Here is a 26,803-nt window from a genome sequence, read left to right as displayed (position 1 = left end):
TGCCTCTTGTCACTCTCCAATAGTATCTCCAGGGCTAAGACACTATGGTAGAGAGTTGACATGTCTTCTCTTCTGTGATGTCTCGACCTGCTGAGAACAATTGGTGCAGGTATCCCAGGGCCTGAGTTAATCCAGGATCCGTCTCATCTCTAGGTAGTTAACCTGGGGTCCTCTGCACTCTGCCCTTGCAGGGGTAGTGAATGTCAACACTCTTTCTGCCCTACCATGCCTGGCCACTGGGAGTATAACTGATTTCTTTTCTTTATCATATCCCTTCTGGAATAACTAAAAGATTTCAAAAAGAACTCAAAACTGAGACACAATAAACACACACACAAATTGTGGCATTTACAATTTTAGATTATTAGATTGTTGAGTCTCTGTGTGCCCAAAGACCTGTACAGAGGGCTTTGGAGGAGTCACAGTAGGCCAGGAGTCAGAGCGGACGGTTTCTCAACCCAAGAGACAGGAGGTCAAACCTAAAAGAGAAGAAAAGCCAAGGATGATGTTAGAAAAAAAGAACAAAAACAGAAGGGAGCCTGGGAGGGGCCCAAACTAAGGTGTCTTGAAGGAGATATCAAAATTAGAGCTTGAGTGGGGCTTAAAGAGTCAGAAGTAAAACCAACGCATCTCAATCTGTAGCATCTTGTGAAAGGTAAACCTGGCTGGCACAGTTTTGGGGAGTACAATGCTTTTCTTTGGCTTCAGGAGACCCCCTTTCCCAACTCCTTCGACCTTCAAACATCGATTGCAGAATCAATGTTCATTAATTATTGTGCTTTCATTGGGACACAGCACAGACACGCACAAATCAGCCAGCTCTTCCCTGACTATGGTGGTGGCCTACTCCATTTGGGCTGCTATAACAAAACACCTTAAACTGGGTGGCTCATAAATAACAGCAATGTGTATCCCACAGTTCTGTGTACCGAAAAGTCCGAGATCAAGGAACCAGCAGGATCAGTGTCTGGTGAGGGCCCATTTCCTGGTTCACAGATGGTGCTTCACATGATGGAGGGGGCAAGGCAGCCTCTTTTATGAGGTTCTCCCTCCATGACCTAATAAAGTCCCAAAGTCCCCACCTTCTTACACCATCACATTTGTGATTAAGTTTCAACATATTAATTTGGGGAAGACACAAACATTCAGAACATAGCTGGTGGGCAAAGGCCGAATCCCCCTTGGGGCATGGACCAGGGGATTGAGAACATTTGGAAAGGGAGAACTGGAGTGAACAAGTCATGTTGAAGGGTGAGTGAGTGCCCATAGGCCACCATCCTGTGAGTAGCATGGCAGTGGACAGGCACACAGGAAGAAACTGGCAGGTCTTTCCAGTGGTGATGTGAAACTCAAAGCCATTGGAAAGATGGCCATGTGTTCTGAAAATGAATCACCAGGGAGAAAGGAGACTCTTCCACCCAGACATATGAGATACCTCTCACCTTCCCAATTATGGCCGATATTTGGGAGTCAGTTCCCCCCTCCACTGCCCCCCATGGGGGAGAAGTCATGGTGATTTTGAACCTTGGAGGAAAAGAATAAAGCCATTACTGAGAAAGCTGGGTGTATGAGTAGATTACACCTGCATGGTGGCCTGGTCACAGATTGCTCATACCTCAAATATCCTGAGTAGGAAAGGAAGGAGCAAAAATGGAATGATGATGATGATGATAATAATAATAAAGAATTAGCTGATATCAGATGTTTTCTCCTTGGTTTCTGCTTGCCCAGGTCTGACTGGTGCAGCTTATAATTAGTCTCTGCTTGCAGATGTGTGGTTCCAAAGACTTGTGGATTAAAGAGAAACTCTAGAATTTCTCAGTACCTGACAAGTTGTAACGTGAAAAGCTACACTTAGTCCATTAAAGATTTTTCAGTGACATTTGAGTGCAGCTTGAGAAATATGCCACCTTGCCATTTATCATTTTCAGGGCATGGGTGTCGGAAAGGAGTTTGCTATGAAGAACAAAACAAAATGGATTGCATGTGTAGAGAGGTGAGCTGGCGAATACTGATAAATGTACTTCACTGAATGTCAGCAAATGTCACTTGAGAAGCCATTTGCAGCTACCGTAACAGCCTCCCAAACCCAACAAAGAGTAGCAAAAACGGGCAAAATGAACTGGGCGTCTTGCTTCCGCATGAATAAGCAATCAGCCCTCTCAGAAGTTACACCAGAAAGTTGTTAAACTTGATAGAAGCAGCTTTTTCAACCATACTGACGCATACTATAGATTGCTACAGAGGGCTGGAGACCTTCTGAGGACGTCAGCGCTGTGACTCTGGGCAGAACTTCATAACCCCTTCTCTTCCAGGTAGGTGCCTTCCTTTTGTATGTGCAGCCACTGGCTGTCTCTGAGACATATTTTCTGGGTTTTCCTACACCAGCTTGCTGCTTTCGCTGTGTCTGCAGACCCCTCTACTCCCTATCTACTCCTAATCTACCCTCCCTTGCAGTGTAATCTGGGAGTGGCTGCAGATGTGACCTGGGATGCAGTCCTCACGTGCCATATCAAGAGAAGACTCAACAGAAACACCCTTAAGCCAAAATTTCAGTCTCTCACTCAAGAAAATAATTTTCAATGTGTCTCCTGGTTAATGTGAAAATTGGAGTAATGGACTCAGCTTCTGGTTCATTCTTGGTGACCTGGCCGAAACTTTCCCTCTATGTGATTTAGGATTTCTGGAAGGTGGGGGCCAGTGTTCTTCAGAATTCAGCTTGGGTTGAGATGTTCCTCTCTTCCTCCTCAGCTTAGTGAGTCTCCAGACTTTGCTGCAGAAAAGTAAATGGGAAAGAAGATCATATTCTCAGAAAAGCTCTCCAGGGAATGTGAGACTAATTAAAATAAAATTCCAGCTCCTCTTCATTTTCTAATCTCTGGGAGCTCCTCCTCCTCTTTAACACATACGAGGTCATCCAATACTTTTTTCCTCCATTATACCAAGAGACTTTAACAGAGTAGCCTGAATTTGTCTGGCCTTGTGAAATATACCACACACATGCACGCACGCACGCACGCACGCACACACACTGCCCACACAAACTGAGGTCAGTTCAGCTTTCATTGGTGCAATGCTGTGGTACAGGACTCAGATACAAGAAGCTCTTTGTTGAATGTACATCTCAGACTGTGTCCCTGAATGTGCTAATGGACACACTTCCCTCTTCACACTGTTCTGCCATATGTTTAGCCTGTGTACATTGGAAATGAACACATTTACAACCAGGAAAAGATGGGCTCTTGGGAAAGTGAGCTTCCCTCAGATGAACTCGGAGGGGTGGTGCAGGAAGGAGGGGTCGGAAGCTAGCTCCTCTTCAGTCAGACTCCTTGCAGAGTTCTTAATTCTCTTGGTGTTTCCTCCTTTCGAATTAGGTGCTTCCCATGGAAGGGCCTTTACTTGGGTCTCAGGAACTCACAAGCCATCTGCTTATTATTGAAATTGAATTACCCTCAACTTGTTGACTTTCACATCAACAAGTTTAGTTTAGGAAGAAACAGTGGCATGTTTAGGAGAGAAAAAAGGAGAAGAAGATGAAAGTCAGATCTCTGGATCAGCGGTGGAGGTGAGGGAAAAGTGGAAGAGATCCTCCAGGGAGAATGAGATGTGCAATGTTCTGCTTGAGGCAGGACCCATAATAGAGCCTGGCAACACTTTACTCAGTTAAGGCACTTTCTGAAGAGCAAATCTCTGCTGTGTCCCAGTGTGGATTGCATGTCCCAGACCCAAAAAGCTATTAAAGCATAAAAACATGTTCTAAAGAACAGACAATGTGGGTACAGATTTCTCATTGTGCCAGTATTATTTTCTTAGTTGCTGTAATTTTAAAATTTGTGTTTTAAAGCTCAAGCTAATAAGCATCTGTTCCCTGGTGTGAAAAGAAACTGTTCATAATTGATTAATATCACACGAATCCTGTAATTGCTGGAGGCTAGAGCTATGTAAAATCCTACCTTCCTATTGTTTTGTCTTTAAAGAACAAAAACAAAAACCTTGTCGTATAGACAAGGGTAGCCAATATTGTCTCTGTCTTTCAGTGAGAAAAAGCAAAGCTGGTTTGGGTGAGGTACTTTACGCACTAATTAGTGGCAGTAGCAGGTTTCCTTGTTTTTAATCCAGAAGCTGTTTACAGTGGATTCTTCTCTGCTCTATTTAAAAACCTAACAAGCCCCCTTTAACCATTTTGCATTGTGGGATGTTTCAAACAAAATGTTAAATTGCTACCACAAGAGGAAGATTTGTTAAAATACAAAACTCCTTAGAATTGCAGTAATCCCCTCATTCTTGCAAGAATGTAAACAGGACATCAGTTCAGGGAACATTTGCCCATGGAAAAGTCTCCTCTGAGCAAGAAACTTCACCCACTGCATGGTAGCAATGGGCATCATTTAATCGGCTCTAGACATTCCCATCTCAAACTGAGCTACCCTGTCCTTGAAAGAGTGGAAAGATACATTAAAGTGGGAGATTAATAAGCAAATTTCAGGTTAACGCTGCAGGCAGGCCATCCTAAGGAGAAATGTTTAGAGGAATTTATTATCAGACTTCCATGTAACATATTCATTCATTCAAGTAGGCACTTTTAAATGCCTACCTTACGTCAGACCTGACATAATATCTTACCTGGATAGCAAGTTTGTTTAGAAGTCATACTCTTTGCCATCTAGAATCACACTCTCTATGCTCAGCTCAAACCCCATCTCTTCCAGGAAGCCTTCTAAGATTTCTCCCATGGTTGTGCCCAACCAGGACACCCATAAAACAGCATTGTTCTGTGCTGTCCTGAACTGGGTACATCTTTCTCCCCAACAAGTGTTAGTTCCTTGAAAAAAGGGTCTCTATCTTATCTCTGCATCACTGAGATAGTCTTTCCTAATCTACTCTTTAAAATGAGATTTAAGGCACTGAAAACCGGGTTATCTCTCACTCACACTGAGATCTAAACCACTTTGGTGTGAATACATGGGAAGCAGCCTTCTCCTCCTTGGCTACTGATAGTGTCTGGATTCAGTATTCAATGAAGGTCGTACCAACGATGTAGGTTGGGAAGGAAGTGGATGGGTCCATCTGGATAATCTGGGTGCCATGCAGGAAACATCAGACTGGTTAATTTGGAGGAATAGGAGCTGAATTATCCAAACAATTGTGTAGATGCAGCCTTTGCTGGCAAAGCCATTTTCCCCACCTCTGTATCAAATATGCTTTAGAGATTTGGGAGTTGACACCGCATCCAGATATAGTGGGAGAGAAATGGAGAACATTCACATTTTGCTCTACAGTTGCCAGCCTTGAGGCATCCAAGCTTATTTCCTACTAAAGTAACTTATACTATTTCCCAGTGGGAAGAGTTTGGTGTAGGAATCATTACATCTTCCCTCTCTTGTTTCTGCCCAGGTAGTCACAGGGGAAAGAATACCTAGCCTCGCCAACCCCATACAGCCAATTTTATTGAAATCTAAGATTTTGCATGAGATCTGCACATGTTAATGACTTGTGATGAAGAGATTTTCATTTTTAAATCAGGGATTCAGAAATTCCCTTCCTTCCTTGTGATGCCAATTATTTTCATGTGGGCCTTTCAGGGAAGAATCTTTAAAAGTTTCAATCTTTTAATGCAAAGAGTCCCCCAAGCAGGCAGAATACATCCTGTCAGAGCCAAATGTCAGGCCAGAAGAACCTGTGCTTCGAGTCACTTGGCAAATGCACAGAGTTTAACAAGCTCTATTTTTTCCCTTAAAAATACACAAAACTCACTTAACATAATTCATAGTAACCCTTTTTTATTTCAAATATTTCATTTCAGTTCCTTAAATTGTTGCCCTGCCCAATTAGGGGGGAAAAATCTGCTTTCATTTTAAGAAGCAAAATATAAAGTTTCTAAAAGTAAGGATAGCTGAAAAGTTTTTTCCCCTCTTAAACTGACATTCAGAAAAAATAAATTTCTATATTCATTTACTTCTGATGTGAGAGCAGCAATGCCACCTTTGTTCAAAGAAAGTTTTTGAAATGATACAAATCTCTATGTGCTTGTTTCTAGAATTAATACCCATCTGTTCACTGTAGCGGTGGGATTTTCTACTAGGGGAATCCGCATTGGGAGAAGTATCCCCGCCTTGGGAGCATTTAAGGAAATTTTAATATCCAAACAAAAGCAGTATTACCATCACTACCCACTCCCTCCCTTCGAGGAAAAACAATTAATAATTTGCATATGCTCATGACACAAATTAAAGACAAAGGGCCCCTCACAGGCCGTGGGCACTACACACCACTCCGCAGGCTGCAGAGTCCCAGCGCCGAACGGTTGTAGCTTCCGAATGAATAGCATTAAGCTGCACCACTAAAGCGAGGTGTTCTAGGCCCTCTGGCCCATTCCCATCAGAGAATCGAGTTTCCCCAATCAGAAACATCTCCCAATCTTTCCGTAAGCTTTTAGGGGGAAAAAAAGAACATATAGTTCCAAGGGGGGAAAAATACATATATACTTTGCCCTTTTTATTTTAATAGCCAAACATTGTAATGCTAGCTAAATAGAAATTCTTGTCTGTTAATAGGTTCCTTTAGTTTGTAATAAATAGGAATGCTAATGACTAAAATTTAGTATTTGGTATGCATTAGCTTTTGTGAGCTTTTCTTTACCGTCCTCATTGACATGCAATATGGCAAGCTTCCTTTGAAACATATTTATAAAATAACTACAGTATAATTAAACCAACAAAGCCATCTTTTAAGTAAGCTTAATAGCACAGGTTTTTTTTTCACCTCCGTAAAATTTACTTTAAAAAAGAAAAATAGTTATGCCTGAATCCCACTGTATATTTTATTCTGTGCATCTAATATTTCCTTTGCATCTACAATCTATGCATATCTAATTCTTTCTGACAACTATGATTATTAATAAAGTGCTTGTGAAAGATATGCTTCATAGCTTCTTCAACAAGAATAATGTTTTTTTGTTAATGGAAATTGTAACATATCTTGACAGATACAATATATAAGATGTGCTTTTTTCTTAATTGTTAATATTGCTGTGCTGAATACACAAGGAGCAGATCAACAGATATGGCAGGTAATAATCAGAGTGGATGCCATTTTATACAATGTAACTAAAAATATTTTAATGATATAAAAGCAATAGATAAATAAAAGCAATTATGTTTAATTTTGCTTTTGGTGTGCCGGCAATTTTTGGTTGTTGCTGCTGTTGCCAGTGCGTTCAGTAGAGTAGGAAGCTGGAAGCGCAAAGCAACCGGACCGAGGCGGCTCTGCCTTCTTGCAGCCTAAGGGTCCTGCAAGCCGCCCTTTCTCTCTCCGCAGCTTCAGTGATCCAGGCTCGCAGGGCCCGGCTGAATGTTAATTTGGGATACACAGGAGCTCAAGTTCACTGAGTTTTCCGCAGTTTTGCAAATCCTTTTCCCTCTCCCTATGCCTCGCGGTTTAAGACCACGCGATTTCCCAAAAAGAAAAACTCAAAAGATGCCAGGCGCCGGGCTGGAGTCACTTAGAGCCAGCTCTGGCTGCTCCTCCGCTTCCCCGACCCCGGCCGCCGCTCGGCCCTGCCCCTCGCGCCTCGCCCCCTTCTCCAGAAACTCCGTCCTCACCGCCTTGCCCCCAACCCACCCCCCGCGTGGAGAATAAACACAGTTGACATCACTCTTATAATCTTTATTTAAAACTGTTTCCAAGGTTACAAATTGCCGAGCCTCGTATGCAACAGGTTCCTCCGAAGCGGTATCATTACAGATTAACTGTAATGTGTAGGATTAGAATAAAAGCATAAGGGATTAGGTAAAGGGCGACGCTCGAGACATAACGCCCGAGCGCATCTCGACTGAGTCAGCCGAGGGAAACCGGGAAGGCGCAGGGTGTCAGGGCGCCATGGCGCCGCCAAGCCGGACTCGGTTCCTCCGCTCCCGCTCCCAGCCCCGGCCCCAGAGCGGTCAGGACGGCGGCGCTGGAAGGGCCAACGCGGCGGAAGGTTTTGCAGCCAGGCTTCCCGGGCATCAGGGGCTAGGGACGGGTCCCCGGAACTGGGGAAGATGAGGGGCTGAGAGGCCGTGGAGGCGGAAGGCGCGGGCACGCCACGGCCCGGCTGGGAGCTTCGGGAGCGCCGCGCCCGGGACGCAGTCTCCGAGCGGTATGAAGCGCAGGGAAGGCGGCGAGGGAACCCGCACACCCGCACGGGGCACCGGATTTGTCCATGTGGCTGACACTGCCTTCAAGGCCCAGGGGTGATGGGGCCCTTCCGGGCGTCCTCCTCACCCCCACTCCGCCGCGCCTCCCCTGTCCGGCTGGGGCTGGGGACAGCGGCAGGGGATGGGCAGCCGCGCAGGCCGCCCGCACCCTTCCGAGCCCAGGCCTCGGGCCTTCGCCGCCCGCCCAGGCCGTGCGCCCTATTGGACCACCTTCCCGCCGGCCTTCGCCTGCCTCTCTCGCGCCAGGAAGGCCCTGGAGCTCCCTCTCCCCTCACACCGCTTCCTGCAGGGCCAGGGCTCGCCGTGCTGGCCCCATTTGGACTCAGGCCTGCCCTGGGCCACGGCCTCGGGCCGCTGACGCAGCCCCGAGGGCTGTTTGCGTGTCGGAGTGGAGGGCGCGGGGCTGGAAAAACAAACAGGGCCGGGGCGCGGAGGCTCGAGGTGGGGGCCGAGGGGGCTGGAAGGAAGTGCGCAGTGTGGCGAAAGCGCGAACAAAGCCCTCTCGGGAGCCTCGTCACCCCTCGGTGACCCCAGGCCCGTCCCGCTGAGCCGCGGGGCTCCCGGGCCTCGCCTCCGAGCAGGCCGCACCGCTCGGTGGGCGAACACCAGGCCTCCGCGGCCGCCCGGGCCCGTGCTCCCCTCGGTCCCCACAGGCCGAGCCCACAGCCCGCCCCGAAGGCGCGAGGGACAGCGCGGCCGGCGGTGGAGCCTCACCCAGCCACGGAGCCCACAGAGCGAGACTGAGGAGGACTCCATGTTATTGTCCGTCGGGAAACCGGGCTACTCTGGGGCGCGCTGGAGCCACCACTCTGCCAGCAGCCGGGGAAGGGCCGATAGGGCTCCCAAGTGGACGGAAGTGGGCGACCAACTTCGCCGCGACTCCTGCTTCCTAAAGAAGGGCCTTGGTTGAGGAGGCGGCGGGAGGGGACTGTTGCAAACAGCTGTTCCTCATACATATTTCATTACACAATCAGATAATGCGTCCCACCACCTTCTCAATTATTCACAGATAAACATTTTCAAGACGTTTTGACATCTGTCTTAGTGCCTGCTATTAATTTAGTAATCACTGTAGTTAAAAATGTATGGGATTTTTGCCGTCGGAGCACCTCCTATCCGGCGCGCGGGCCCAGTGTGGGACTGTGGCTGGGAGCCCGGGCCCTCCGGGAGTGAAGATACCTTTGGAGGTGAGACGGCCTCTATAGCGCGTTGACACTGTTGATGGAAGGGATTAAAGGAGTATCAGGTTATTTTAATTTATTGTTGAAGATGATGACTGCCCCCACCCCCACCCGCATACCCTCCTCACTTTCCCACCCCAACCCTAGACCCGACAACACGGTTCAGCCCTTTGCCCCGGGCAGCGGAAATGGTTAGCTTCATCTAGGAGTTTGTGCTGAGGAAGGCGCAGGCAACCCTAGTCGGCGTAGACAGAGAGAACCGCACGCAATCACTGAGCACGATTTCTCCCAACAAAAAAACTAACAATAATAGCGACCCACGCTCAAGAGGTCTCAAACCTCCGAAGTTTTGCCCCAAGCCTTGTGGCCCTGGCAGAAGTGACAAGGGCATTTGGGAAAGACAGAGAAAAATAAACTCGCTCCAGTGGCTGTACACGGGGCATTTGGGGCTATGAGAAAACGAGTTGCTTTTCTGCTTGAGTGATAAATGTTGCAACAGGCATAGCTATGTAGACGCAAACAGTTTTTAAAACCAGAGAAGCGGAGTTTGAAGAACCTTGTAAGGCTGAAAATAATAGCAAACATTTCCAACTTCAGGATGTTGTGATTGTTGGGAAAACTCTAGATAAATTACCCACACGGGGGAAATACTCAAAGGTAAACGAGTTTGTGTTCTGAATCTCAGCTGCCGGGAATGAAAGTTACACTTTGAGTTTGAGAGTGATGTCTATTTGTTTCTCTTCCTTCTGTCACAGTCTCTTTCCCAGGTGAGTTAGCAGGTGGACTTTGATTTTTAAAACAAGGAATTTGGGAACAAGGAAAAACAAATCTGGTGAAAGAAAATGGCCCTGGAAGAAACTGCCCTTCCAACGAAGATTTAAGTGACTCCAAAGTGATTTTCACTCTTTATTGTTCAAAATATCCACAGGAACAAACTCGCTAAAATGTCCAGGAATTAACTATCTAGAAAAAGAGAAGGACATAGTGTTTGCCCCCAAAAGAGAAGAAATTCACACCCCCATACTCTTCTGTTTCTAGGACAACTACATCTGCAGAAACATGTCCTCTTGTGGTGTTTTCCGGGTGGTTCATTTCTTCTTCACAATGTGGACCCTCCTCTGCCCCTTGGAGGGTGGTCATCCGAGTTGCTGGCCCAGAAAGTCCTTTTCTTCCACCTTCTTTGTCTAAATGAATCTTCTCGGACTTACATTCCACTTTCAGATGAGAGAGGGAGGCTCAGAAGATGTGCTCAAAAGAGAGAAAGTTGAGAAGGGAGGTGAAGTGGAAGTGAGGGCACCCCTGCTCCCAGGGAGGCTGCCTCTGCTGCAGGAAACCCGGAGGTGGCCACTAGAACTGGTTAGGCCAAGGGAGCTCACAGTAAAAACAAGCCTATGTAGAGTAGTTTCTCAGGCCTTGCCCAAGAGCCACTCTGGAAACCCCTCTCTGCAACCCCCCACCTCTGCCCTGGACACGGTGCTCAGCCAGAGACCGGACAGCAGGGGGTGAGGACTTCCCAATATATCACACAAAAAAAATTTAAAATGACCTATGTAATTTGGTTGACTCTTAAGTGTGTTCTTTTGCAAATATATTTGACATACAGGGTACTGGGGTGGAGATGGGGGCAGGAGGGTGTGGATCCGTGTGAATGATCAAGTTTAGGATAAGAAGGGTGAAAGGGGCAAAATAAGGGCCCTTCAGCTTCTCAGGGCATGGTTAGAGCTAAATGTTCCTATTAAGAATTATGAATCTCCCAGCAGTGAGTGAGAACTTGCATGCGCTCCACCCAAATCCTTTTTCAGAATGCAAACCCCTAGGTCAAAAATAATAAATAAACAATAAAAACAATCTCGGTCAAAATGAATCTTTCCTGGATTGTTCTTTTCTGGGTATCTCCAACAGAGCTGAGAGGAAGGCTAAAAGGTTGGCTCTGGGTGGATAAGGCCTTGGTTCTTTCTAGTGGCCAGGACTTGACCTGAAACCTTTCCCCCAGTCGGCTCAACAAAGTTTCTCCCTCCGAGCCAACGTCCCTCTAGCAGGAAGCCCCCTTGGCCTTGCAGCCTGCGTCCTCATTCTGCGAACTCTCCCCGTTCGCGGCTTCCTGTACATCTGCCCTTGTGGTTGGGGTCACTCCTCGCGGGCACTGTGGTTTTTGTCTGCATCTGGACAACTGGGTGTGCACCCGTTCATTCAAATAATTATGCCTGTGGACACTTTATTCCTCAAATTCCTCTATTAGTGTTCCTTTAATTCTCCGATGTGTATTCGGGTACAATTGCCTGTACGTTCCAGGCATAGTCAGGTGACTCAGCTTGAGTCTGAGCTCAAACGTGCGCGACCCCATGTCTGCATGGGGAGGAGGAGGTGTACACGTGCAAATGCGGGACTTTGGGTGGAGTGTGAGGTTGATATGGCTTTCGGTCCCAGGGCGCTCTAGGCCCCTCTTAAATACTTTCATCTGCCCAATTTCTTAACCTTTCAGGACAAGGAGGGAGACCCTCCGCGATCCTGCGCCCTGCCACCCTTTGGGAAGGATAGGACCATCATCTAGGACGTCTCGCGGTGGACTGTGGCTGGGCTGGGCTGAATGGGCGGGCGGAGGTCTCCAGGTCTCCTCCTTGCTCTCGATTGCCCCCATCACCCAAGCCACCTCGAGGTCGAGTGCGCCCTGGGGCTCTGTCTGGGGAGGTCATGGTGTCTCGAGGCGAATGATATGCACGTTTTGGGGCAAAACTCTCCTAGGCCTCCCAGGAGCAGCTGTATTTGTAACTTGGAATTGGCCTGGGCCCGCCTCCCTTGGCCCCTCCTCCAGCCCCTACCTCAACAGGCAGCGCTCAGCGGGCTGCCAGAGTGCGCTTCCCGGACCACCCCCAAGCACCCTGGGACCTCACCACCCCTCAGGGTCCCTGGGGCATCCTAGGGGCCTGGATCTGGAAGAATGGGGGCCAACAAGAGTGGCCAGGGCTCTCCTGGGGGCGGTTTTGCCATGTATTCCTCCGCTAGAATTAGCCTTTCGGGGCCGCGCGCCTACAGGTTTCAGAGGCCAGCGGGAACGCTGGCCACGGGTGTGTGGGGGTGAGGGGTGTGGTGTGTGTGCACGTGTTCGCGCGCGACTGGAAGCGGTTCCTTGTGCATTTCTAGAATCTTGTAGATGTGTTTTCTCGTGAGAATGATGCGGACTTACCGCTAACTTCAGGTCAGTTTGTTTGGAAAGGGAGAATGTCAGTCCGATGGTCGGTGGTTGTGTCTCTCATGAGCATTCGTACGTACAGAGTGAGGCCACCTCCCCTCCCCCATGCAGTCTCCCAGACCTGGTCAGAGGACCCAGGCCCCAGGTCGCTGAGGCCCTTGCTGTGCGCCCTGGTGCTCTGATCCTAAAGCCTAAGCTACGCCGTGCCCACTTAGGGTCAGGGTGGAAAGCCTACGCGGGAAAGGGGGACCTGGAGAGCTACCCCCACGTCCATGGCAGGGTGGAGTCCCGACCTTGGCATATTGGGCCTACCCACTTGGCATCTCCCTGCCCCGACCCCGTCTGGGATCCGTATTGGCAGTGCCAAGGGAGGGAGGAATGGTAAGGGAGTTGGGTCGGTACAGGACGGAAGTGAAGATGGAAAGAGAGAAAAAATAAACAAAACTAGGTAGGGACAAGGAGATGGGTGAGGCTAGGGTAGGGGTGGAGTTGGTGCTGCCTTGGAGAACAGCGGCTTTTCACCCTGCTATAGGGAGTTGTGTTTGGCTGAGCTGCCCCCCCCCCAATAAAGCTAATGATGTAGTAATTTAGGAGGGGGAGAGGGGCTGGGCAAAAGGAGAGAGGGGAGAGGATGGGGAAATGCGCGCCCCAAGAGCGAAAGCAAACAGCTGTGGAGGCGCTGCCCGCGACTCAGGCTTCCCAACAGGTTAGCTATACTGGGATCCACCCGGCATTTCGCAGGAAGGGGTGGGGGGAAGACAGAGCGAGAGGGGGAGAGAGCCTCACAAGAGGACAGAGGGAGGGAGGGAAAGAGAGCTGGGAGCCAGAGAGCGCACCGCGCGGCTTAAAAGGAGAGACTTACTAATGAATATTTATCCGCCGCTGCTCGGTGCTCCCGGCTTCCCTTACCTTTCTGCAGGTAAGATCCTCCCTGTGCCCCAGCCCCGGGGGCCCTCCTAGCTCCTCAATCGGGGTGCCTGTGGCTGGGCGGGAGGGCTCTCCGTCAGTAGGGGTGGGAGGGCGGCTCTATTCTGCGTTCACTCTGGGTGCCCGGGCATGCGACCCTGCACGACTAGGAACCGCGTGCGTGGGCTCCTTGTGTGGAATGAGCGTGAGCATGTAAGAGTGTGTTTGTGTGTGTATGCGAGAGAGAGACAGACTATGCGCCCGCAAGCAAGCGCGCCTGTTTCTGGCGCGCTCTGGAAACATTTTCCGACTTTTCACTCGGACGCCCTGGATTTCTCGCCTTTGCCTTTCTCTGCTTCCCCTCCCCCTTCTCTCGCCCTCCCCTCCCCCACCCCGGTCTACCCCACCCTACCCCACTCCTACCCCGGCTGCTGAGGCGCTCTTCTGCCGGCTATTGTACGGCTGGCGCGGGCTCCCCTGGGCCGCATCCCAGGCCTCTCATACAAGATGAATAGTTCTGTTTCCGCCGTAAACCCCCACACAAAGGCTGCCCGGCCACCGGGTCCCCTGTCCCCCTTCCTGGGGACTTCGGCTTTTGAGGTGCTGCGGCGCGTTGTTTCTCCCTCCCTCAGGGCGCCAGGGCCCAGACCAAGGAGCTAAGAGTGATCGAGACTTGGGGGTACCGGGTGGAACTCCTTGGGGGCCGCCCGCCAGGCTTCCTGGGCTGCAACTCGGAGCCCAGAGACCCCCAGGGGAAGGGCGCCTCTTCCCCCACCACCACCCCAGCCTTCGCCTGCGGGAGGAGCACGGGGAACCCGGCCCAGCCGAGGGGGAAAGAGGGAGGGGAAAAGGAAGAAGGTCGGGGTGGGGCTGACCTTATAACCAGAATTCTTTAAACGGACTTACCCGGCCACCTGTTGAGAATCCATGTGGGGTCGGCAGGCTCCGGAGTTGCGCAAGGTGGACACACAAAACCAAAAGCCGGAGTTGGAAAAAGAAAATTCTTTTTCTCACCGGCCGTCAGGCTCTCAGCTCCGCGCTAGGATCGGGTGGCTGTACAACCAAGATCGACTTTACCCTGTCCCCCAACGCCCCCCTCATCCCACTGCTCCACGGCTGGGAGGCTCGGGACTCAGAGCTCGCGGACTTGGCGCTCAGGGCCAGCACCAGCAGCTCGGCTTAAGCCGGGGCAGGCTCTCTAAGCCCTGCTCAGAAGTCAAGAGCAGCAGCTCTGCTGCTCCTCGCCGCCTTTCATGCCGCGGCCGCTCCTTATTCTTGTGCCTCGGCCTCTCCCGGCCCCCTCGGACAAAACCCCCAGAGCCCGGCCACTCTCTTCCCGCTAAATCCCCTTCGGGGTCAGTGCTCTACCAGCACCGGGCCGCGCGCCTCTCCTGCCAGCCGTGTGGCTCTTAAAGAGCTGCACCCCTCCTCCGCCCTGCGCGATCCCCCGACCCCCGCCTCCCCTCCCCTCTCCTCCGGATCTAGCCCCCCACGCCGACGCCTGAGGTCCCTGCTGCCCCGACCGATGCCTGCGGACTCCCAGCCCCCTCCCCTCGCCTCCTCCCCTGAGCAGCCGGTGGGCCTGGCCTCGAGGCCACAGGGCTGAGTTCTACCCTCGCCTCAGGTCCCCTTTCTCACCAGCAGCGCCCACCCCTCTCTTCCCCGCCCCTACTTTAGCCCTCTGGGTCGATCAAGGCCCGGGCACCGCCTGTGCCCAGCTCAGAGGTGATGCCTAAAGATTGCCAGTTTAGGGTTAAGTTAGGGGGTTATGGGATGGGAAATGGGGCAGGGCACGCTAGTGGAGCTAGGGAGAGAAAAAGGAAGAGGAGCAAACGAGATGCCCTTGGAGGGCCCTCCGTATCCCAGGGCCTACCTGGCCTTTTGGCTCCTTCCCACGACCTCCAGAGATGCTCACGCTGGCATGGGGTCCTGAGGTTACCAACCTGACCAGGCCCACTGTATGTCTGAAGGATCCTGGGCATGTTTGTGTTTGTGTGTTGGGGGATGGGGTCCAGAAAGTCCTGAATGTGGATCTGGAGCAGCCTGCTTCCCAAGCCCAGAGCATTAATTCCCCCCAAAAGTAACCCTTAAGGGCCCAAGAGCTGTGTATGCAAGGAGGGAGTGAAGGACCTTGACCTCCAACCGCTCCAGGAAAAGGGCATCAGAGGAGAGGAGAGACAGGAAGGGAAGGAAGGCTACTCTTCCTGAGCACTGAAGCACAGTTTCTAAGAGGGTGTCTTAAATTTACGGGCCAGCCATGTCAGCTGCCCCACTAAGAAAAGGTGAAGTAGATGACTGCTTTGGTTTCCCTTGCTTCCAGAGCTCTGGCTCTCTGCCTCTCTGCCAGGCTGCCAGGCCAGACTTGCAGGGTGGTCCTGCCTATAGTACTTTTTTTGCTAGGCCTCCCTGGCACTAGAAGCCAAAGAAGGGATACCTCTGTTGAGAGGGAGTGCAGGACAGGCTGTGGTCCCCTGCCTTCCCTACTGCCCCTTGTCATAACATGTGACTGGGCTCTGTGAATGGTGGAGGCAATGATGGGTTAGGGAGGGGAGCTGCCCACCCTTTCTCAAATCCAAGTCCTGGCACACCAGGTCTGGCTGTTCAGAAGGGGAACCTTGGGAAGAAGTGTGTGGCCTCTAGGTAGTGGAAGCCAAGGAAACTTGAGGTGATAGGAGGATGGAAGGCTGACCCTCAGCCACCCCATTAGTCCAGATGCACCTTTAAGGAACTGGAGTGATTGATTTGCAATTGGTCCTCTTGGGAGAGGTTGACAGTGCACTCCCTGGGCTGGATCCTTAGACAGCAAAAGCCTCTCCCGCCACCAGCCACCCTCCCCGCACTTCCCCCAACCGGTACGGCTCTCACCTCCCAAGTCTCCCGCCCCTCTTTCTTGGGGCTGGGTCACTGCAGGCATCTAGGCTGGGTTTGTGCCCATCTTCCTGGGCCTGGCAGTGGGAGGTGCCGTGGTTCAAGACAGAGTCAAACTTCCCTTGTTTGAGAATGTGGGGGGTGGGGATGGTGGAAGGGCCTTTAGAGGGCGGCGGGGCTCATTAGGCGGAGCAGGGTGCGGAGAGGTGCGCGCCGCCGGCCCCTGAGGCCGCCTTTGAGCCGTCGGGGCGGCTTCATTAAGCTGCGCTAACAAGGCGTACAAATGCCGAGCCCAGCAGCTTTCTTGCAATGCCCGGCCTTAGCAGGGCGCCGGACTAATGAGGGTCACTCAAAGGGGCTGATCAAATATTCAAATTTCCCCGCACGCCAGGAACTTTTATGCATGGAGAAAGTTGAGGCAACTGAGCTGTGTTTACTGTCCGGGGCGACAATTGCTTGGAGCGCCAGTCCCCGGAGGCTAAGGCGGGGGGCGGGGGTGCGGGGAGGGAGCAGTTGTTGTTGTTGTTTTTCAAAGGAAAGTAATCGGGGTCCTTGAAGGGCTTCGCTGCCTCCCCGCCTGCGTGCTGCGCTCCCCTGCGCCCTCCCAGGCCGCCCGCGCCAAGCGCCTCAGTTTGCAGCTTGCGGGGAGGCCCAGACTATGGGCCACCCGGCCAGCCCCCGCCTCCCGACATCCTGGGAGCCGGAAGGGGCGTTGCCCCCACAGGGCAAACCTTCCCCCGGCCTCCTGGGTCGACTGTTTAGAGCCAAGCAAGGCCAAGTGGGTGCAGCTGCCCCAACCCTCCGGATCCTCCTCTCCCGGAGGCCTGCAGACCCGTTGGCTTTCCCTGTAACCCAAAACAAGGAGAGAGTGGGAGGTCTCTCGGGCGTTTTCCAGATGTGGTTTAGACTTTCCTAGTGCTGGGATTGCGGCTGACATTTGTAAATAAATGCCAGTAGGTCCGGGTACAAGGAGAACACTCTCTAAACCCCAAAGACATCTTTTCTCCCTGCCCCACCTGAAGGGATCTTTTCGATCCCCGAGGCCAGGATTGAAGCGGGGATGATGGCAGCAAATTTGTTCTGCACAGGTGACCCGGCCTGTACGGGCGCCAAGTCCCAGATCCCGCAGAGTGGCCAGAGAGCAGAGAAGAGACGTAGGGGATCTGCAAGCTGACCTATCCACCCGAGACTCTCCGCTCTGAGCGACCCAGGGTGCAGGCACCCTCCACACGCCACCTTCTCTAGCAGTCCCCCAGGGTGCCTTCCCAGTCCTCGCACTGCCCTAGAAGTTGCTTGGTTCCCAGACCAGCGAGGAAGGCGGCGTGGGCCCTGGAACCCAAGGTCCCTCTGGCGCTCCACAGCCCAGCTTCCCACCCAAACACACACTCAGAACCCCTCGACTGAGACCCTATGGAGCCTGCGCCCACAGCCCGGCCAGGAGCCAGTACGGCCCTCCGCTCTGGGACCAGCCACCCCGCCTCCCTGCCCTGCTCTGCGGACTCTCAACTTACCGGCTCCAGGCGGCGAGAGTAGTGCTTCAGGCCAGAGTCGAGAGGCGCTGGCGGCGGCTGGACCGCGAGGTGGGCTCGGTGGGCGGCGCCGAGCTCGGCTCTGCTGGGAGGCGCGGACAGCGCGGGATGCCACCCGCCCCACCGGGTCCCGGCGCACAAAGCTACACGCCTAGCTGCAGCCCTCTGCCCTGCTTGGCGCTCCGGAGCCGCGGTCACCACCCGAGCAGGCGGGGTGCGACGGGGCGGCAGGCTCTGGGGCAGAGGCTAGGGGGAGGCAGTGGGGGTGTCGCCAGAGTCTCAGCCCCACTTGCCTCAGTTCTCCCTGAGTGGCGATGGTTTTTGATTTCAGCGCTTTCGCAGAGCCCGCAGCACCTGCCCAGCCTCCCTCCGGGGCTGGCCCGGCAGTGGCAGGGAGAGGCCAGGTCGCCCCCACCCGGAGGCGGGGGTTTCGGGGACGGGGAGGGGACTGACCGGGTTCACCCGCCCGCCCGGCGCCTGGGTCCCTGGCTCCGGGGGATGCAGTTTCGGGGTCACGAGCTGCTTTCAAAAAGTTGAACACAATATTCGGAAACCCACCCGTAGGAATTCTCCCCCCACACGCGGCACAATACCCACTCCCCTCCCCTTTTTCATTCCTTCCTCCCCCGCTTCCTCCTCCTGCCCCTTCCCCCTCCCACCCTTCAGCCTATAATCCTTCCCCTACGAGAGAAAGGGATCGGGAAGAAAACATGAAGTGTCTGTTTTTGAGTCCCAACCTTTGGGCTCTTTCTGGGCCCTCAGTGAACGACCGCCCAGAGCTTCTCAGCTGCATTGGAGGAGGACTCATGGCCGGGAGGGGAGGAAATATATGTGGAGTGGAGAGAGCACTGAAATGGGGCTTGGCAGGAGTGGAGAGAGCACTGAAATGGGGCTTGGCAGGTCTTCCCTTTGGAGGAATATTTTTCTGCCCCAGTCGTCGTGTTTAAGACCTGCTACCTCACGGCTGCCTCTGGCTAAGTGAGCCAGTATTGGCCCCTCGCCGGTCCCAGGGCCTCCCTGCCGCCGGAAGCCTCCAAGGAGGCTTGCACTTGCCGGCTTGCTCTTCCCCTCGGCCCTCAGAGGCCTGGCACTGCGGGAGTCAAGGCCTAAGCAGGGCTCCAGCTCGGAGTTTAGGGGCTGGGACACTCGCAGCCCCAGTCACGTTAGGTTTCCCATTTAAATTCTCTCTCAACCTCTCTTTCTCTCTTCCCTCATTGAGATCACCAAAGTGGTGTGGACCCGGCGCCTTGCCCCCAGATCTGCATCGGAATGCAGAAAAGATCTTTTTAAAAAAAAAAAAAAAAAAAGTTTTGAATTCCTCAATGATTTTTCTTCTGGAAAGGCAGCTTAGGATAATTATTTCAGCTTTATTGAGGGCAGATTAGTTGAAGTCTGGGCGCTGCGTTTCAATACGCGTTGTACACGGGCCGACAATGTGGTCATTGTTGGCTACTGTGTGTGAATCTATTCAACATATACACTTTTTAACACCAAACCGAGTCCTGTCTAAATATACACAGCGCTCAGGGAAAGACGTCTCTGACCCCGACAAATCTGCGTAAATCACACTTCCATAGTTACAGAAGCCTCACAAAGGGAGGCCCGGCTCAAGATGCTGATTACATCTTCTTAAAAGCAACATACCTAAGAATAAATACCCATGCCTGGCCTGGGGGCTGTAGTGGCCAGAGACAGAGAGGGCCCTCTGTGTTCTATGGGCCTTTTGGGGTGTGTTTTAGGCTTTCAATGTTACTTTCCCTAGAGAAATTAGGCAGTTTTAAAATAATAATGGTAATTATTATTATTTTACAATACGAGCAAACAAGCAATTTCAGGCCTTATTCACTTCATCCGGGTGGCTGGCCTCCAAAGTTTGAGTGCCCTCTGGGGCTGGCAGGCAGGACCAGAGATCCTTCTGTTGTGTGGTGAGGAGTGGGCATCTGTGGGACTTTTCCGGGTCCAGAGGGCTCTTGGGCTTCTCGGCTCCCGCAGCTCCTCCACCACTCCTCACAGAGGCTGCTGAATTCTGGGAGGAAACAAAGAGTTGAGTTGCTTCTTAAGATGGAAAGAACTGTACTGTTTGGACTATTATTTTAAAATGGGTGGTGGGGGAAATCGAGGCTCCTTGGCTGGGGAGGGAGTAAAGAGAAGCCTAACTGATGAAGAGGGAGCTGAGGTGAATGTGGTCCATGGGCACCGATGGGGGAGGCAAGAGCGGCCTCCAGCACCCTGGGAACTGGGCTTAGGCTCCCTGGCGCCAGATACCCTCGGAATCCGGGATCCCTGGCTGGCGCCACGGCCCGCTGGGCCAAGGTCGGTGCTTGGTGGGCCCCATGATCTCATCTCTCCTTTCTTCCTTGCCACTATTAGTGCTCACATAGGCAGAAAGAGGCGACTCGACGTGCAAACCATGTGCAAACCGCGCCCGCTGGGCTGGTCAGCCGTCTTTCCTTGCCCGCCGACCTGGCCTGTGTGGAGCCTGGGGGACCCTCTTGCCTCCCAACAAAATCCCCGCTCTAATTGCACATCCCATTCAACAACTCTGTGCCCAGGGCTTTTCGAATTTCTGGATCAACTTCTTTGGGGAAAAGGGAAGAAGGCGGCTCAGAGACAGCGATAGAGAAAAGAAGAGAGAGAGGAAGAAGAGAAGAGAGAGAGGGGGAAGTAGCGAGATTAAGAGTTGCAAAGATAAAAAAAATTCTCTTTATCCCCCCCTTCTCCCTCCTTCCCTGCTCTCCCCCTCCCCCCGCCCTCTGGCTAAGTGGTAAAACCGTCCTTACGTTCTCGGTATTGATTGGCAGGGCTGACAGTGATTGGCAGTGGTTGCCGTGGCAACGCCACAACGACACGCCACAGACCAATAGAAAAGCGAAACAAAATGTTTCAATGCTGCACTCACTGTGGATTTAGGGGAGATATTATGAGGCTGTTGTCATTAGGGCGATTGCGGTGGAATCGCTGAATCTTGACTCGGCGGTGGTTGGCTCTCCCTCTCCTCTCTCCCTCTCTCTCTCCGTCTCGGGTTCTCTCTCTGCGCGCGCGCACCGGGCCGCTCTCCTTCCTCCCTCTCTATGTGGCTGCGCGGGTGTGTGTGTGTGTGGATGTGTGTGGGGTGTGGGTGTCCTTTACGCCCTTCCTCCTCCCCCTCCTCCTCCTCCTGCTCCCCCCTCCTTTCCTTCTTCTCCTCCCCCCTCTCCTCTCCCTCCTCCTGGTCCTCATCGCCCCTCTCCTCCTCTTCCTCCCCTCTCTCTTCCTCTCCCTGAATTTTCTCCTCTCCTCTCAGGTCAGTCCATGGTATTCCGCTCCCCCCTAGACCTCTATTCCTCCCACTTCTTGTTGCCAAACTTCGCCGATTCTCACCACCGCTCCATACTTCTGGCGAGTAGCGGCGGCGGGAACGGTGCGGGAGGCGGCGGCGGCGCGGGAGGCGGCAGCGGCGGAGGGAACGGTGCGGGAGGCGGCGGTGCTGGCGGAGCAGGCGGCGGCGGCGGCGGCTCCAGGGCCCCCCCGGAAGAGTTGTCCATGTTCCAGCTGCCCACCCTCAACTTCTCGCCGGAGCAGGTGGCCAGCGTCTGTGAGACGCTGGAGGAGACGGGCGACATCGAGCGGCTGGGCCGCTTCCTCTGGTCGCTGCCCGTGGCCCCCGGGGCGTGCGAGGCCATCAACAAACACGAGTCGATCCTGCGCGCGCGCGCCGTGGTCGCCTTCCACACGGGCAACTTCCGAGACCTCTACCACATCCTCGAGAACCACAAGTTCACCAAGGAGTCTCACGGCAAGCTGCAGGCCATGTGGCTCGAGGCGCACTACCAGGAGGCCGAGAAGCTGCGCGGCCGCCCACTCGGCCCGGTGGACAAGTACCGCGTGCGCAAGAAGTTCCCGCTGCCACGCACCATCTGGGACGGCGAGCAGAAGACGCATTGCTTCAAGGAGCGGACTCGGAGCCTGCTGCGGGAGTGGTACCTGCAGGACCCCTACCCCAACCCCAGCAAGAAACGCGAACTGGCGCAGGCCACCGGCCTCACTCCCACACAAGTAGGCAACTGGTTTAAGAACCGGCGGCAGCGCGACCGCGCCGCGGCGGCCAAGAACAGGTTAGTGGCGGGGCCCGCGGCCTGGCTACAGCCTCAAAGGCCTGGGAAGGGGAGAGGGGTTGAGAAGGGGCTAGTGGAGCGGCCGCTGAGCGTCAGGGAAGCCGTGATTCCTGGCCAGTTGGAGAAAGTTTCCGCTTGTCCTGGGCGCGCGGAAGAGGGGGCGGGCGGGCTGTGGGTGTATTGATTGCTTTGACCAAGAGGGGCTTTCGTCAGGGCGGAGAGTGTGTGCTTGCGACCCGAGTGCCCGCAGCCCCTGATTCCGGCCCCTGGGAGCCTTAGCCCTGCGCTGCACCCGTGCCTGCCTCCTCAGCCCTGTCGCCAGCTCGGCAATCCTCTGGAGCCTGGAGACAGGGAGGGAAGGAAAGCACTCCTTGCCATCTGGTTCTTATTTCTGTGCATTGCAAAACCCCGAGAGAAATCCAGGAGCGTCAGAGAGGGGAAAGTTAACCTGGGTCCCTATCACAAGGGGAAAAGGCCGGAGGCCACTGCACAGCGGGCCTGTTTCCCGCAACGCTGCACTTTGCCTAACCGGGAGCAGGAGAGCCGGGCTGGGAGCGGAGAGGCCTAGTGTGTGTGCGTGTGCATGTGTGTGTGCACGCGCGTGTGCATGTACTCACCCTCCTGCCCCAGCCACGGAGAATGCCTTTGGTCCTCTAAGTTGGGAAGCGGGCAGGAGCAGCCTCGTTGCTGGCAAGTTGGCCACAAAGTCACAAAATTGTATAGGGCTTGACCAACATCACAGGAGTTGGGCCTGGGGGAAGGAGAAAAAGAACCAGAGGGAAAGAAGTGGATAGGGGAAAGGAGTGGGGGGAGAAGGGAGAAGGAAGAGAGGAACTTGGGTGAAAGCCCTGATGTGGAGCCGTGTCTCTATCCAGCCAGGAAGGCCCAGGGCCTGGTGTACCTCAGGGAGCAGGACCCCCAGCTGCTGACAGCTGCCTGTGGGTGGGGGGTGGGTGTGAGTTTCTGGAGGTGTGTTCGAGTTTAGGCGGCCGGGACCTGAGCCCATGGCCCTCTCACCCCTGCTGTGGAGCTCACTTTTCGTCTGATGAGGGGAGCGCCCAGGGTCAAGCCAAGGCCTCCTTGTGGAGATAATTCCAGACACCAGGTCCAGGCAGAAGGTTCCCGGTGGAGGAAAGGGGCAGCTGGAGACTGCTCTGTGCTCCTCTCTTGCCTTCTCTTTTGCCCCTTTGCTGTCTCCCTGCTCTTTCCCCACTTTTCCACCGCCAGCTTTCTTATTTTCTCTACCCTCGGTCCTGCGCTCTGCGCTGGGATCCAGAGAGCAAAGTAATACGGTTCTACCCGGAGACGGGCCGGCCAGTGAGGAACCCGCAGCTCCGGGTGTGTGTTTGAGGGATCAGGGACGGGGTTACTGAGGGAACTCGACCGGTCGCGGGGTAGCCGGCTCAGTCTGAAGAGCCCCAGGGACTGCGGAGGGAAGAAGCGCCTGGCTCTCCTCCGACTTCTGCTGCTCCAGGGCTTGCAGTATTTTGCCGCTTGCACCCAGGCCTCCCTAGACGGCCGGGCTCGGGTTCTGCCTCTCCTCCGAGGCCAGTCTCTATCTGAGAAGACTTGGGACGCTCCCGAAAGCGGAGTCGGGAGCGGCGGCTCGGGGGAGCCGGGTGGCGGTCCTCTGTGTCAGGGCGGGCGCGGCTCTCTTTCTCCCGCAGGCTCCAGCACCAGGCCATTGGACCGAGCGGCATGCGCTCGCTGGCCGAGCCCGGCTGCCCCACGCACGGCTCGGCAGAGTCGCCGTCCACGGCGGCCAGCCCGACCACCAGCGTGTCCAGCCTGACGGAGCGCGCGGACACCGGCACCTCCATCCTCTCGGTAACCTCCAGCGACTCGGAATGTGATGTATGATAGCCAAGGCCGCCCTCCTCCCCCTCCTTCCCCTCCTCCCCCACTCCTTCCCCTCCTCCTCCTAGCCCTCCTCCTCTTCCTCCTCTTCCTTCTCCTCCTCCATCCCCAGAACAAACCGAAATCAGGATACCCAACCATACACACATACAAGTCCACACACACTCCCACCCCAGCCAAAAATATATTAAAAAACAAGAAAATAACAAATTAACCACAAACTATCAACAACCCCCAACCACCATCTACCACTACGGCCACCCCAAAGGACCCCGACGCCAACAGACAGTCAAACGCTGATGTTGCGGGCAGACAACATAAAAGAGGTGACAATTGTATACTTTCTAGGACAAGCACGGCTTCTCCTTTCGGTTCCCATGGACCCGGCACCCCACCTGCATGACGATTTATTTGTATCTGGGAAAATATTCTCTCTAGTTAAAAATGATTTAAAGAGTCGACTATACAAAAACCAATCACCACCACGAGGACAAGAGGACAAAAGCAAAACAGACAAAAAGAAAAAAAAAATCGCCATCTCCGTTCCGAATTTGTTAAAAAAAAAAAGAGGGGGCGGGGGGAAGAACTCCTGGAGAGGGAAATAGCAAATGTTTCTCGCCTTTTGTTGCTCTCTCTCTCTTTTTTTCTCTCACTCTCTCTCTTTCTCTTCCTCTCTCTGTTTTTAAGTCCAAGTATTGGTCAAACAAAATGCAATCTTCTGTTTTTTGTTCAGCAGACAATCATTTTCTTCGTAAGCACCTTTTTCTCTCCACTCTGTCACTGCCTGTGTGGGTACTGGTTATAAATGTGGAAAAAGAATAGTTATGACTGTAACAGATTTTTATTTTTATTTCAAAATTTTATATGAATTATGTATATCTTAATGATCGGTCATTTTCCCAGTTTGTAATATATGTGTAGAAATTGCCTGTATATGATATTGCTTTTTTCTCCTCTCCCTTTCTCTTTCTCTCTTGTCCCTCTCTCTGTCTTCCTCCCTGCTCACCTGTCTCTTTTCTTTTTGGGATTCTCCTCCCACTCAGTGCTCCTGGTGTCCTCTTGGCAGTCAAGAAGAGGCATGGTGGCCTGGGTTAGGAAGAGGGACCCCATCGCTAGCAAAAGCGGAGAGTGAGATTGTAGTATTCTTATGCAAAAGCTATTTCCAGTATTTCTTAGCAGCTTCAGAGGTATCTCTCACTCCCTGTAGGGCGCTTTTACTGTTATCTTAAACTGCGTGTTTATCTATATGTAAAAACTTTCTAAAGCAAATACAGTATTCTCCATTTTCTTATCACTCCCAGAGACTGGTGTTTTTGTCCGCCCCTGGCCCGTAGCCGCGGGGTGCTCGGCCTTCACTTCCACTGCTGCTCACCTGAGCTGGGGCAGAATTTCAAGGCTGGATGTCAGCCTTTTTTTTTTTTTTTTCTTCCCCCGAGGGCATTGGGAAGATCAGAACAGACCCTCCGGAAAGGAGCCAAAGCTGGATCCTGAGCAAAAAAGCAAAGAGGGTTCGAGGGTTGGGAGCGGGAGGCTACCGCCAGCTTCTTCAGAGTGAGATGCCAGACTCACTTCACCGCAGTATGCATTCAGCCGGAATTGTAGCCTGCCAAGACCCTGTGGGTCTTTGGGGGTGTGCTGGGCGTCTTTCAGTTGTTGTTGCTTTGTTTTTTAAAAGAAGAAACATACAAGGTCGCCAAACCCCAGCATCCATCCCGAGTAGAGCTGACAGGTTTTGTCGTCTTTTCTGGGGGTGGGGTGAGGGCGGGGGACAGTGGCCTGAGTGGGGAAGGCAGGAGGAGTGAGGGAAGAGTCCTCTTGAGAGTTTAGGGCCTGGAATCAGGATGGACTCCCCTCCTTACCTCCTGAGTGTGTGTCTATGTGACAGTGTGATTTGCCTTACGACTCTCTGTCTCCCTGAAATTTCCTTCCATCTTTGGGGTTCAGCTGGAACCTCTTGAGCCCCTAAGACATTTCAGAGTTGGTTTACATTTTAAAATGAAAACCAAAAAATCACCACCTCTTACTAACCATGTTCCCACTGGCCCCAGGCCTCCGAGCCCTGGGCAGGGCCCCCACAATTCCCTGGGATGGCTTGGCTGGCCGTGCCTCTGCCGCTCTGGGCCAGGGTGGCCTGCACCCAAGGCGGAGCAAAAGAGGTAATTTCAGAAAACTTGCCTTTACTTGAAAGGCCAATTTCCAAAGCATGGAGAATTAGGGGGGAAACGTGCCTGGAATTTTGCGTCCATTTCCAAACTAATTTTGACTTCCGATTTCCTTTTGTCCCCATCCCCAGCAGCGCCAGGGGGTTTAGGAGGGCCAGGCTGGGCAGAGAGGCTGTCTGGCCCAGAGGTGCCCTGAGTGTTCCAGTGGGACCTTGCATGTACGGGGCGTGCATTTGGCAGACAGGGAAGGTTCCTGAGCGCGCCCCTACTTAGAACCAGAGCATCCAGCTGACCTTCAGAGCTCCCAAGTTCTGTGGCCTGGCACATGGTGTCAGAATCTCTGTGTGTGTTCACTGCTTGGGAAAATGTTCCTTGTCCTGCCACATTTCAGGCAATATTGACCCAGGTGGTAGGAATTTGGGAAAAGGACTGCCTGGATTCTACCCAACTTGAGCCTCTGTTCTGGGATGAGGAGCTCTGTCACCCACCTTTGCTTTTAGATAATCAGTCACATACTTCACACAGAGCTTGGGCCTAGAAGCCCAAAGAAGTGCCTGCCTCAGTGGGGAGAGTCTGGATGGACCCTGCTCAGCCAACTGACCAGAACTGACGGATGAAAGGCAAGAAGTGGCACTGCTGGAGGGTGACTCCTGGAAGGGCCTGCCTAGATAGAGGACATCAGGGAGCAGGTGCCTCTTTGTCTAAGGGACAGGAGACAAGCATGGAAGTTAAGATGATTTCCTATCTCAACACACAGTGCAGAGAAAGCAGATTTGGGGCATCCAGTGCCCACTCCTTCTGCATTGCAGGAAACTGTCCAT

At 53.1% G+C, this 26,803-nt stretch overlaps 2 protein-coding genes, 1 long non-coding RNA gene and 1 pseudogene across 9 annotated transcripts in view; 1 reads left to right on the top strand and 3 right to left on the bottom strand.

Moving 5' to 3' along the window:
- Positions 1-339: 339 nt before the first annotated feature.
- LOC107127135 (uncharacterized) lies at positions 340-1,548 on the bottom strand (annotated as a pseudogene).
- A 6,104-nt stretch (positions 1,549-7,652) lies between these two features.
- On the bottom strand, positions 7,653-18,257 carry LOC102131263 (uncharacterized). Of its 5 annotated transcripts, none has more exons than XM_074010904.1 (3): positions 17,852-18,257; positions 14,379-14,525; positions 7,653-10,624 (listed from the first exon to the last, which is right to left on the bottom strand). In XM_074010904.1, the coding sequence occupies exon 3, from the start codon at positions 8,949-8,951 to the stop codon at positions 8,394-8,396; it is 558 nt and encodes a 185-aa protein (XP_073867005.1). In that variant the 5' UTR covers positions 8,952-10,624; positions 14,379-14,525; positions 17,852-18,257; the 3' UTR covers positions 7,653-8,393. The 5 variants fall into 5 exon arrangements, with proteins under 5 accessions (XP_073867005.1, XP_045225333.2, XP_073867006.1 ...); XM_045369398.2 differs by having other exon boundaries at positions 7,653-9,410; XM_074010905.1 differs by lacking the exon at positions 17,852-18,257 and adding an exon at positions 15,346-15,438.
- Positions 7,839-26,803, top strand: part of SIX3 (SIX homeobox 3) — a 39,202-nt gene continuing 20,237 nt past the window's right edge. Inside the window, exons 1-4 of one of the 3 annotated variants that reach the window (XM_045369395.3) lie at positions 7,839-13,485; positions 21,153-21,963; positions 23,631-23,790; positions 24,169-25,114. In XM_045369395.3, the coding sequence (XP_045225330.2) occupies positions 13,431-13,485; positions 21,153-21,963; positions 23,631-23,790; positions 24,169-24,258 (1,116 nt within the window). In that variant the 5' untranslated portion in view covers positions 7,839-13,430 and the 3' untranslated portion in view covers positions 24,259-25,114. Of the gene's footprint in view, positions 13,486-21,152; positions 21,964-23,630; positions 25,115-26,803 lie in introns of those variants that run through there. The other 2 variants (XM_065527115.2, XM_005575974.5) reach the window with 2 other exon arrangements.
- LOC107127134 (uncharacterized) lies at positions 19,217-20,526 on the bottom strand. Its single transcript, XR_012421760.1, has 2 exons — positions 20,247-20,526; positions 19,217-19,895 (listed from the first exon to the last, which is right to left on the bottom strand). It is a non-coding gene; the product is annotated as an uncharacterized lncRNA (long non-coding RNA).

This window comes from Macaca fascicularis, chromosome 13 (assembly GCF_037993035.2).
Source record: "Macaca fascicularis isolate 582-1 chromosome 13, T2T-MFA8v1.1".
Lineage (NCBI taxonomy): Eukaryota > Metazoa > Chordata > Mammalia > Primates > Cercopithecidae > Macaca > Macaca fascicularis.
Note: the sequence above shows the minus strand (reverse complement) of the source record. Positions and strands in the feature narration are given on the sequence as shown.